At 33.3% G+C, this 13829-nt stretch overlaps 1 protein-coding gene across 1 annotated transcript; it reads left to right on the top strand.

The window, feature by feature from the left end:
- The first annotated feature begins 11632 nt into the window (after positions 1-11632).
- Positions 11633-12544, top strand: LOC113777071. The gene has a single exon (XM_027322116.1). It carries the CDS (start codon positions 11633-11635, stop codon positions 12542-12544), a length of 912 nt encoding a protein of 303 aa, XP_027177917.1.
- The last annotated feature ends 1285 nt before the right edge of the window (positions 12545-13829 follow it).

Raw genomic sequence — 13829 nt, 5'->3', positions numbered from 1 at the left:
CTAATCAATGAAGGAAAAATGATTGTTTTTTATAACAAATACAATGCAGAGGTTGGACATTCACACATTCCTATTTCCACTATAGCACCGTGTAGTCGTGTACCTGAAACCAATTTCAATATGCCTTTTTTAAAATGAGGCAAATGCCATAAGTCACCAACTCAAACGTAATACTAAAATAAGTCACTAATCGTAAATGCAATAATGAAATAAAGAAACAAGAAGTACTTTTTAATCTCCCATTTTCAAACCTAGGTGAAAAAAGGAGTAAAAAATACAAGATACATTGGTGTGTGACTAGAGTGTAAGTGAGATAGGAAAAAAAGGCTAGAGACAAGATCAGCAGATAGCACGGAATCAAATATTTCAAGGGTTTGGACATGAAAGTTTCTTTCCTTCTTGTTGAGGAATTTCATTGCTGTAAATTTGGGGTTGTTATTGGTGTCGACATGATGACTTGTTAACAACTTCAGCTTCTTCCTGAGTTAGTGATATTATCAATTTGATTAGGATTGATAACAAGAATTTAATTCCTGCGTTGGGTTTCAATTAATGAACACAAGGAAGATTATGATTTACTTCATCCGTAAGTAATTTTTGGCCAATTTGTTGATGCAAAAATAGTGATTTTGGTGTCTATGATTAGTAGACGAATTGGAGAACAGATTTCATCTTGAATCGGAATTTTTGGTAGTTGTAGATTTTTTAATCTTAAATTTTTGTTCTTTGTTATAATTTTAGATTTTCAATACAACCCCAATCTTTTGGTTTAAATTAGGATTTTCATTAATTAATCATTCTCTAAGGTTTGAATTGGACTTGCTAATACTACAAAATAATTAGTGAAACTGATAACAGTAACTAATTTTTGGTGAATTTGACAAAATAATTAGTGACTTATCATTATGTATTTATACTCTATACTTCCTTCATCAACTTTGGGTAAATTTGGATTCCAAATATCTAAAAATAATTTTGTTAATCTAAGCAATTATTTTTTTGGGACTATTTGAATGGCGATGCCATAGCAGCATTTGAATTACGTTCACAATGTACCTTCTTTCATTAACGTACTTAAATACTTGAATTAGTAATCCAACTTCAAGCCTCTAAAGTTTATCATTTATAACAACTTCCTTCAATCAGATGTTCAATTCAATTCTATACTATACAACAACTTCCTTCTATTATTAGGTCATCCCTGCAATTTAGACTGAAGGGTAGTTCCACATGTATGTTCACAAATTGTAAGGGATTAGTACTTCTTATTTATCATTTTATTTGTTATTCTGAGGTCAGATTTGGCATCCCTCGAGCTTTGTAAAATTATTTTGTTATTAATAAAATAATGGATTTGCATCCCAACCCCGTAACGGGATTACCAACAATTTTTTTAAAAAAAAAACTCTAAAGTTTTCCGAACATCTTGCCCAATTTGTCCTTTCTTCTAATAATGTAATTATACACTGGACTAGAACAATATTAGAATAACAAGAAACAACATACCAATTTTCTGTTATGTCAACTTTTTTTTCCCATTCAATAATATACTTATATACTTGACTGAAAAATATGAGAATACAAGAAATAACATGCCAAATTTCTGTTGCAGCACCTCTATTTTTCCTTATCCCTTCCCTTTTCTTTGATAATCAATTTCATAATATTGTGCATAAAATGGAAGTAATTATTATTGCTTTGATTGAAGATGACTCTTTTTTCCTTTTTTTTAAGAGTATCAACAGTGATTCTTCACTTATTCTCGATTGAAGATGACTTTTCTTTTCTTGTCTCGTAAAAATTAAAAAATAAAAAAAAATTAAGGTTGTGAATCGGGTTTCATGATATCTTTATTCAACCACCATTTATAATCTCATCTTACCACACGTAATCCTAGTCAGTTAGCTGCCACTTATTGTGGCCTAGCCCGGCTCATAAACCATTAATTTGGTCCTTGTTGGGCTTTGACGGGCCTAAAGCCAAAACAAGGGAAGAATCTTACTTTATGGCCCAAACTCCACCTATCAAAGACTTACATTTGTACGATTTAGAACTACAAACGAACGGCTCGCGAGCGGTTCGAGTCGAGTTCGGGCTGGCTCGAGTCAAAATCTTTAAGTAATTGATTAATTATAGAGTTTTCTATTTATCGGTAGTTTTAACCAGAGTCAGAAATTTAATAGGTTCCTTTTTTTACTCCCCACTTTTTATTTATTCCTTGTTTTCTCCTAAATATTGGAAAGATAATTCTAAAATATTCCTTTTTTTTCCTTCCCACATTTTAGTTACTCCTTGTTTTTCTCCTAGATTTTAGAAAGATAATTCTAAAAATTAGGAAAGATAATCGCTCTCTTCTAACGGTTGGAAAATCAAATACAATAAATTTGACTTTGTTAATGGTATATAAAGAATAAAAGACTTGATTTTCTCTCCTAGTGGGATCAACTTAGGTTTGGTTTATCCTTTTATTTCCCGCAGGGAAGGGGGGCAAGTCTTGGAGCTTCGATGAAATTCCATACTACTTGAAGGACATTTTTAAATAAAAGTTAATTACACGTAGCTTCACCCCGTGTCTCATCTCAATTTTTTTTTTTGAAATATGCTTTCAGACCAAGAACAGGTTGACTTGAATTATACATATTTTTAATATTTAAAAATGTTCTACATAATATATGAGCGAAAAAAAACCAAATTTATGAATTTAGCATATATATATTTACTAACTTTTTGATTAGATATTGTTTAATTAAAAGAATAGTGATTTAAGTTAAATATGTTATTTAACAAATAAAAAAATTTTCGCATAATTTTATTTGTTTTGAACATGTATAAGTATTAAACATATTAACCATTTGATTTGATATTACTATTTGGGTCGAGCTTAATAGCCCAATCCATATTTACTTGTATACATTGCATCAACTTTGAAACACATCCATCAATTTTTTCACACAACAAATGGTATTGTCAAACTAAATATAATTACCTTTTTATGTTTAAAATGGCATCATGCACCAAACAGGTTTATGTTATATTTTTCCTTAATGTAAAACAAATGTACTATTTTGTTCATAGCAATAAATAGAAACGGAAAAGCACAAACTTTCCCAAATGGAGTATTATGCTATTGTGTGTGCGCGTGTATATACATATATATATATATACATATATATATATATATATATATGTGTGTGTGTGTGTATATTTAAAGCGGCAATACGATGGGTTATCGGTTGGGTTGTGGACAAAGTCAGCATAAAGATATCAAATTATCGACCAACTTGTATGGGCTTGTACTACGGCTGAACAATGGGCTATGCTTATTTGTTTGATGTCTACGTGGCCAGCCGAAAGCCCCGGGGCTAAAATCACACAATTTACCATATATGCATGGACATGTGTATTGTGCAATTGAATTATTGGCGGAATCGAGTACAACTCATTTTTCATCCCACTTCTTGTTACACCTTCTGTTCAATATTTTATTATATTACTATTTCATTTTCATATTTTAATTTTTTTATTGGCTTACTATCAAATAACCACTAGCACAGTAAAAAAATAAATATAACAATTTCCAAAAAGTAATATATAATAAAAATAAAAAAAACAGCAGAAAATTCATAAAAATCTCGTTTTTCTACATATTTTTATTTTTTCAGTTTGTTAAATTTTTTGTATTATTTAGTTAATAGTTATTAGACTTTAAGGAAATAAAAAATAATTAAAATATGATGTTTATGAAGAAAAAATAGTAATATAATAAAAAGTGGGATAGAAAGTGAAACCAGAAATAAAAGAGAAGATCCATTGTGAGATTTGAGTCTTTGGCCAGTGATACAAAAACCATTGGGCATGAGGGCTGATAACATGAGACTTTCAATTTCTCAAAGTCTTTTTTATTGATACGATAATTTCTAATTTACATCTACTCCTACCCTACACAAGAGGGAAGGGATGGATTCAAAGGGATCAATGGGGAACTCGAAAGGACTAAATCACCATCGAATTAGACAAGTGCTTGTTCACTTGAAATGAAATTTTCAGGAATTTTGGAAAAAAATGTAAGTCAAGAGATTTGACCCCTTAACCTATGCCCAGAGTCAAATGTTCAATTTATCAAAGTGAAGCACCGGCTTTTCTCATTACAAGAGGCTAATTAAGGGCTAATTACGTCAACAACTACCAAAATTTTGATTGCAGATTACATTCCAAACCTAGGCAACTGCACGGGGTAACTGCTTGGAAACGCAGTGAATGGAAGTGGTGAAAAACTGACAAATGACAGTTTGCGAAGATTGGGTTGTTGAGATATACTGCTTGGCAAGTGAAGATAAAAGGGAAAGGGGCAAATTTGCAATAATACTTTGCTCGAATTAAATTTATAGTTGTGTCATTGCTCTTGGGATTAGTGTACCAGAGTCCGGCTCAGAAAGGCTAATTAATACCCCTAGCTATTAGCAACAAATAACAGAGACAATAAAATAGAGAAGCTACTAAATATGATCAACGAGCAAATCCCAGAAAATACCAAAAATGTAGTATGGAAACAAATATGGAAATTATATAGAAAATAAATAAAAGTGAATAAAATTATTAAACAAAAGCACAACGAATACCTAAATCAATAACCTTAAAATGTTTCTTGAGTAGCTTTACTGATGGTTTCTTGGTGGACTCAAATCTCAAGCTTGAGGGTCGGTGTTCTACAGTTATGCTACACATCATATATACGATGAGTAACAATTCTATCAATTATTTCATTCTATTCCTCTGGTGACTTAATCTATTTTTTCCTATAAATATGTCTCCACCATTGTATTATAGGATAATGTGATCATCATATTATTAGAATCAGATGAATACACGAGTAACTATATTTCTCAGCTTTCATTGCTACCCTCAGAGTAAAAGTTCTCTCCATTTGCTTTGGATTATCAAAATTTAACAAATCATAACTACGTGTTGATGGAGGAATTTAGTATACTTAACAAATGAACTTTCTAAGTAATGGATATTTATTCCGAGTGCTTAGAAGGAATTTGGCTTATTTTATAAACTCAAATTTCTAAGTATACTTTCTTAGAATTTTAAGTTCACAAGAAAAAAGAAAAAAAGAAAAGTACATTACAACAGCACAAAAAGAATTAAAACCAAATTTAATTGTTATTATGATATGCAATTTTAATTGAAATTAGATAATAGAAACATTTGTCGATATTAAAATAAAACAAATTTTTGACCTTTTTGTCACAAAATCAGTAGAATGATTTAAAAGAAAAATATCTAAATATTAGATATTTAGAATGATTTAGGATCTTTTCAATTATAAATTTTAATATCAAGTGATTTCACAATTAGAAGACTTGTCCTTGATTACTGCCCAAGCATACAAGTTTATTAGGGGAAATGTTTGTCTACTACACAAGCTTAGTACATAAAAGCACTAATTATGTTTTGTCAAACTAAAATATTAGTCCTTCCACGAAGACCGTGTCAGTACATGCATAAAACCAAATTTATAGACACTAAAGTTTGATTCTCACTACAACTTTCTTTTTCTCAAATTTTTTTATTTTCATTTTTGTTGGTCTTTAATATTTTTTTTATCTAAAGTCCTATTTAATCATATTCATAAATTTTATTTTAAAACAAGAAAAAAAAGAGATAGAGAGAAAGAAATGAAAGAAATATGTAATAGCATTCATGTGATACAGTGGTTTCTGCATCGATTTCTATCTAGTCATTCATGATTTTTACCATGTTTCACAATAAATCTAAAATTTGACTACATGTATAAAATGAATGGTTTCATAATGCTGGGATCGGAGTTGTGATCTAGAAATATACCAACCATTCATGATTATGGCATCATTCTACCAACCATTCTTGGTGGCTCATCTTATTATATTGTGGATTAAGATCTTATCTTAGTTAGTAATCTTGTGATTTATAAAGGTCAAAGGTTATTCTGCAACTTTCAACTTGATTCTTTGTCTAGATTCAAAATTATGTGGAATACGAGTTCAGACTATCTTGTGAGCAAATTTGTTTTTTCTCGAGGAATTGCGGGCTCCTCTGGCACATGTTTATAGGGAGGTAAATTCGATGGCGGATAAGGTTGCAGATTTGGATTTGTGTCATGATTACGTGTTTGATCATGTTAATTAATCAACTTCCCCCAATAGTTAGGGCTGCTTGTGTCCTTGATGCACAAGCTGTACCTTTTATTCGCACGCAAATTGTAAGGGAGTAAGTGCTCATGTTGCAGACAACGTAACTCAACAAAAGAAGCAGCAGTAGAAAGTCACGACTTTTATTCAGAGGATGAAATAATCGTAGATTCAACTCACAACCTGTGGTTTGCAACTTTTTTGATAGAAGTATTTGTCACAAAAAATTTAATACATATGAGCAAATTTATTGAACATTACAAAAATCAAATAAAAAATTTTATATAGTTTGTGATTTATTTTGTGTAGTAGTTATCAGGTCATTTAATGATATGATTGCAGAACTGTTAATATTACTTATAAAACTAAAACATAGACATTTTAACTTGTCCAAGAGGCAGATTATCTGCACACAGTTAAATGTCAAAGAATTATTTGGTTCACTTGTAATTCATATGCTTGGACATATAAATGAAGTTCAACGTTAAGTAAACATAGAGAAATTAAAAATAGCTTTATGTTATATTTCAAGGTTCTATTTTAGAAATAGTGAGGGCAAACGTAAAAAATTTCAATACTTTTGGAGGACAATGGAGGGGCTAGATAGAGTACTTTTGAAAAATGAGGAGGCAAGAGTGAGGCAATATTAAAATCCTAAAATTTTTATAAGTTATTTAATAATTTTCAAAAAATTAAGGGCGTTCAATTGTAGCAGTAGAGTAAAAGTTGCTCCATCTTCTTCGATTGTGATAAAATAGTTCAAAACATGAAGGCGTATTTTCAAATTTTATATGTATAGTGGAAAGAGATGGATTACATCCAATCTCAAAAAATGATGCAATTTTTCTATTTAAACTGTAAAGAACGGATATATTTGCAATAAAAAGAAAAAAAAGATTAAGTTGAAAAAAATATAAGCTCTTTAAAAAAGGAAAAAAAAAAAGAGAAAAAGGTGTTTTCTTGAAGAAGCGTTTTGATATGTGAGGTCTCTGGTTAGAATGCATGATAAATTCTAATGAAATCCTTTATGCAAAACTAAACAACCTATTTCGACCTTAGAAGATCTTAAATTGATTCCCATTAATTTCTCTAGAGGAAGGATCAGTTGCAAAGTGAGACGAGTTGGATAAAGAAGTGTAAAAACCACTCAACAAAATTGTCATCCAGTTTATTTGATTTTTCATTTTGATCAGTTTGAATAGTTGATCACTTAGAATGGAAACTAAAAGATTAAACAGAAAAGAAAAAAGTTTAGAATATTTTACTTTCTTTAAACGTTCAAAAGTACTGCTAATTTGGAAAATTTTTCTAGCAGAGAGAGGTAAAATTTAAGAAAGCATGAAAGGGCAGATGGATTATAATCTAAGATCTCTAATTCTTGGATTCTCAATTTTAGCCACAAGACCAAGGTTTTCTTGGCAAAAGTACGGCTAATCTAAAGATTGAGGAAGTTTGTTGCACAAGTTTTTATATATATTTTTTTCTTTTGGCTTGATATCCTAAGCTATTTCTAGATCTAATGCTAATGAAAATGGGCTGCAGATGACAACAATACGCAAAATGAAGACAACTATTTGAGGCAAATTTTAATATTCTTTTCCTATGCGCTTTCTTTGTTGAAAAGTAACACTTTTTTTTTTCTAGTTTCCTCTTAATATTTGTTGTAAAAAGGGCAAAAAAACTAATAATGAAATTCTACACTAATAACGAAATTACATCATCGAACATACATAGAAACTAAAGATCTAAAAAATAGAAACAATGCATCTGAATAATTGATAAAATTATAATGTAAAGTTTCAAAAATATTCCAATAAATAAGATAAAAAAATTATAGCCCTAAGAACATCTATACATAATTTCGATTGTTAGATCTATTGATTAATTGTTTCAAGTCCAAATATTATAAGATCTACTAAATAGATTTAATGAATCTCAAATCTAACAACCAAATTTGAAAAAAAAAACAGATCTAGTAAAAGAAATTGGAAAACTACATACAACTCCTACTAGAAATTTCTAGAAAAGAAAAAAAAACTCCTATCAGCAATCTCTAGGAGAGGAGAAAACTCACACTAGAAGACCTTAAAAAAAGATTTTATTGCAAACATTATCTATATATATAAAAAGCCATAGGGAGGGGGAGGAAAGCCAACCGAGGAGGATGATGTTCTGTTTGCGAAGCGAAGGAAGTTAGAGTCAAAAAGTTAGTGAGAAGGAAGAAAGAAAAGAAGATAACTTTGGAGACAGAGGACTATATAGGATTTTAAGTAACCCACTATTGTTGAACTCACATTAATAGGTTGCAATTTAGTAAAATTTTCACTAATTCACGAATGATGGAGGAAACACTGATTTTTTTTTATTTTGAGTAGAGGAAACACTAATATAAATTCGCACTCAATGTACAATTTATGAGACTAAAATCCTAGATCTTTAACTCTGGGAACCTCAACATGTAGAAACGCAAAATTCTAAGATTGGTTTCTTTTAACCAATTCATGGGATTGGCATGGCTAGCATAAGGCAAAGTCATGCCAGTCAAGTTGATAATGAAGAATTGCAAACTTCCAGAATCAACCCGATATAAATTAGTTTGATTGGAGAAAAGAGATGGAAGAGATTGGAATCACAATCCCCAAAAGTAATCTGCAATGAGGAGGTTGGGATATGTAAGATACACATAAGAAAATGGTTTGATTATTCCAATTCTAGTAAGATATATTAATACTAGGCCATAAAGACCGGAGACTCGATCTGCCCTATAACCTAGTGGAAAATGTGTTTTGAGGGATCTTAAAAGTTAAAAGGGCTTGCCAAATGATTGGTTCAATTGTTCCAGGTTTGGCAAATTTCTAATATTAAATTTGAGCAGAGGATTTTTTTTAAAAAAAAGCGCAAGTGCATATGATTGGCAATTCCAAAAGTTGGATTTGATAGTTCTATATGCACTAGAAAGTCTAAGGTCCTATCTTCTTTTAAATTTGATTTATCCTTTCATTGTATAGGAAATTCCTAATAACAAAAGTTGAAGGTAGGATAAAGAAAAAAGTTATTTTTGCATCAATACAACACTTAATAAGAATACCTCTAAGCAAGCTGTTGACTGAAGATAATATCCAAAATCTTTGCTCGTTGTAGCATAGGATAATAGTATCTTATAAGAAACTTCATATAGCAATAAATTAATTTGAGGCTACACAAATTTCTACATAAACTCCTTATTTGTTATTCACAGTACCGGAATTTGTTTTTTTTTTTTCCGGGTAGGTTTAGTACAAAATCTATCTTCTCAAGTCTAGCTTTTCATCTAATACAAGTGATCCAACTCTAGCCACAAGCATAAGCACCAAATTAGTGAAAACTGATGTTCATTGCTACAACATTGCTATTGTGCCTGTTCTACACAACAAATCAAACAAAACAACAAAGTATGCATAAATAAACCAAAAAAAAAAAAAAAACTGTGGCTAAAGTGGCTGGAGTGGATTAATTGATGCAAAGCGGGGTAAACGAGCAGAACCTGATATGGGTGTACTTTGTCCTGTCTGAGATATCAATGCTCAATATGATAGTATTTGGGTGTACTTTGTCCAATAAACTGTGCCTTTTATTCTCTGTTAATGATTTCTTCCTGTGTCCAACTCATCTTATTGTTTTTTATCTCTCCATCTGTCATTGAAATTCTAGCTTCAAATTACTGCATGACTATCGGTGGCCGGTTGGAAAAGCAAAAGGTAGAAATAACTTTGGCTTGCGTTAACGGCACCGTTAGAGAAAATACTTTTGCTGGATCTTTGATTTTTGAGATTTGAATGTACAGTAATTTATAGCATATAGCAAACTGCCAAGAATTTAATAGAATTTTACCTGCTCCTTCCGCAGCATGCTTCACTGGTGCTTCTCCTACTACTACCACCTCATTCTTTTTTCTGTTAATTCATGTCTTTACTGCTCTGAAAGTGATGCATAATCACGTTTCTCTCAGCATATTAGCCAATCCTTTGCATTCCATTATTATTTGTTAGCCAATCTATCTGTCCTTAATGATAGTGTTTCCTTTTTGGTTCATTATATGCGAATCTCGTTTCTGGAGTTTCATTTTGGTTTACTAAATGATATTAGCTTTAGCAGATTTGAAATTTGTTAGCTAATATTATTGAACGGAAATTGCAATATTCCAATGGATCAAAGATGTGTCTTACATGTTCTTGCTGGTTTTCTTGAAGAATGAATCTGTGGTGCTGTATGACATGAAACGTGATTTCATACTCAAGCTAGATTGTTTATAGTCTTAAAATTGAATTTTTGACTATTAATTTTTGGTTTTGTATTCAAAATGTTTTCACAAAATTTTATAATTTTTCAACACATATAATGGCCCTTAGTTTTGCAAGCCAGTTATTTGCTAGGTATTGTCAATATTGCTACTCTGGACTAAGCCAAAACATGTTCACTAAAGTTTGTTATGTTTTAAAATGGCATTTCTAAAGGATGACAATAAAATCTAAGTTCATGACTTTAAGTAATTAGTAGTTAGATATTTGCTTCAGAGCTATAATTTGGATTGTGTGCTCAATATATGACAAATATTATGTGACAATCCATTATAATTTGGGGTACAAGTCAATAACTGGGATTAACCACTCTCTCTTCATTGAGAGCCTTTCTCTCTCTTCATTGAGAGCTGCCCTCCCTTTTGGTGGGAGCGTCTAAAAGTGATAACATTTTCAAACTTTCAAACTTCAATTCCCAAAACTTCAAAATTCGAACCTTCAATGTCCGAAACAAAGCACTAATCTAAACCAACCTCATATTCCGGAGTAATACGCAGCCAAAAGGCGTAGGCAAGAACTCAATACTACGACATTGAGGATACTTCTGGGTCCCCAGTGTTGCAGCTGGCTCAAAAGAAGATAAAGACCGCAAGAGGGGTCCAGATGTGCATGTAGCTTCTGATGAGTGGTGTAAGCTTTAGTTTTATTGGCTCTAACAGGATGGATCTGTCTTACCTTGCTTTTTAAATTTTCATGTGCATTAAACATTCGGCCTTTTCTTTTCCTTTGTTTCATTTCACTGTTAGGCTCTGGTAGTCTTGTTTTTCTGCTGTCGTTTACAGCTCCAGCCAGAGACTTTGTGACAGTCAGATTTTGGTTGGTGGAATACCTAAGGATCTCTGGGTGAAGTCATGGCAGAGGACTTAGCTGAAATTTTAGGGAAGTTTGGCTGATTTGGACAGAACTGAAATTAACTTAGGGGTAAAAGAATGTCAGTTGAGCTTGCTGGGGAAATTTAAAGGAGAAAAAATAGTCAACTACACTGGTGTGAAGAGCTTTGTTACATCAGCTTGGAGCTATCCAAAAGACCTCAAAGTTGTTGAACTAGGCCCCAATTTCTTTCAGTTCTTCATTTGGGGGGAGCAGGAAAGGGAAAGGATCATTGAGGGGGGGCCATGGATTATGGATAGTCAGATTCTAGTCTTGAACAGGTGGTTTGAAGGTATTGAAGAGGATGAAAGTGCTTTTAATGAGGCCCCCCTATGGGTTCAAGTCTGGAATCTTCCAGTACATTGGATGTCCAAGGAGGTAGGGAGAAAAATTGGAGTAGTGTTCAATGGTGTGAAGGAGGTAATCATCCCTCAGACGGGTAGCAAAGAAGGAAGGCATATTAAGCTATTGGTGGTAGCTGATATATCCCAACCCTTGCTAAGGGGATCAATAGTGAAGGTGGAAGGGTCTACAAAATGGGTGAGCTTCAAGTACGAGAGGTGCCCAGACTTCTGCTACAATTGTGGAATTGTAGGGCATAGTGAGAGAAACTGCAAGAGACTGGTCCTTGTAGATAGAGGGCACTTAGAAAACCAATATGGTACGTGGATGAGAGCTGGCAATGGTAATGGAAGAAACTCACCTCAAAAAGAACCTCTGGTCAGGAGAACACCCAGTGATAAGCATCATTGGAGGTTACATAATGGGAATTGGGTGGAAGTGGTAAAACATAAACAGCTGGACCCTGGTCAGGGTAACAGTGTACCATATATAAATCGAGGGGGTGCATTAAGCAATGCAGTGGAGTTACAGAATCAGGATCTCAGAAAAGATAAAGGGGAAAGTGTTACGAATAACAATCCAAAATCAGCCCCGAAAGCTATGGCTCGTAGACAGAGTAAGGAAGCCACCATTGTAGCATCTCTTGACAAGTTGAACATAGAGTCTGAGAAGGCAGAGGAAAGGGCTGCGAGGGTGCTCTCTGCCAGGGAAAAGGCCCGCACCAGTTTGGAAATGGAGGAATCCTCCCAAGAAGCAAGCCAGACAGATGTACAGATTAGTGAACAGGAATTGGCTAAAGTAACAGCGAACCAAGAGGAATGAGACATAACTGAGAACATGTTAGGTGAGGTTACTCTAATGGACTTAATGGTCGAGGACAAAAAAAAGGTAGCTGTTACAAGACAGAATAGGAGATTAAAGAAGCAGCTTAGATCTCCTACTAAGAGAACACCCCTAAAGGAAATTTGCATCAATTCCAAAGACTCAGGAGTACAAGGTAAAAGGAAGTTTCAATTATGTGATGAGGAAATGGAAGAGGCAGATGGCAGAGAGATAGGGGGTAAAAGAAACAAAGGGTGTCCTGAGGGTTGCTATAATGTTCAGGTTCAAAAGGGGGAGGGGACCAGCCTACTCTGGGCCCCCAAACCTCAATGAAAGTTCTGGTGTGGAATTGCCAAGGTGTTGGGAGCACCTTGACAATTCCCCATCTGAGGGAGGTTTCCAACCTCTTCTCCCCAAGTATGCTGTTTTTGAGCGAAACTAAAAATAGGAGTAGATATAAGGACCGAGTGAGAGAGAAGTTGAATTTCGAGAGTAGTTGTGTGGTGGAATCTATGAATAGATCTGGGGGCATGTCTCTGATGTGGAAAGATGAAGTAAATATTAAAGAGATAATCAAAACGGCCTTTACTATAGAAGCTCATGTGGAAGACAGGGAGGCAAAGACAACATGGTGGTTCATTGGTATATACGCAAGCTGTGACAATCTAATCAGGAAGAGTCAGTGGAAGGTTGTGGAAGCAAGGAAAAAGCTGTAGGGAGAAAAATGGATAATAGCTAGGGACTTTAATGACATTCTATCAAATGAGGAGAAGTGGGGAGGCAGATGGAGAGAAGAGAAGAGTTTCACAGATTTTAACAACTTTATAAATGATAACCAATTGATTGACATTGGTTTTGAGGGGAACCCCTGGACATGGAGTAACAATTGGGAGGATGTAGGGGAAGTCAGAGAAAGACTCGACAGGGGCCTGTGTAGCATAAACTGGTCAATTGTTTTTGATAAAGCCAAGTGCAAACATGTTGACACATTTGCTTCTAACCACAACATGTTAATGATAGATACTAATCCGGATACTAGGAAGAGGAAAAAAAGGTTTTACTTTGACAAAAGATGGCTAAAGAGAGAAGGGATCCAGGATGTGATTAGAAAAGCATGGGAAAAAGATTATGAGGGGTCCAGAATGTTTAGGGTCAAATGCAAAATCAGAAACTGCAGAGTTGAGATATTAAAATGGAAGAATAACTCCAACTGCAATGCTAAAAAGAAGATCCTTCAGATCAAAAGTCAGTTGGAGAAGCTTCAGTCTAGCACTCATTCTGGCAC

The sequence above is a fragment of the Coffea eugenioides genome, chromosome 7 (assembly GCF_003713205.1).
Source record: "Coffea eugenioides isolate CCC68of chromosome 7, Ceug_1.0, whole genome shotgun sequence".
Classification (NCBI taxonomy): domain Eukaryota; kingdom Viridiplantae; phylum Streptophyta; class Magnoliopsida; order Gentianales; family Rubiaceae; genus Coffea; species Coffea eugenioides.
This window is presented reverse-complemented; position numbering and strand designations above follow the sequence as displayed.

What these genes read in the sequence shown, in the direction of transcription:
- LOC113777071 (XM_027322116.1), top strand. Translation starts at nt 11,633, where the DNA reads ATGGATAGTCAGATTCTAGTCTTGAACAGGTGGTTTGAAGGTATTGAA.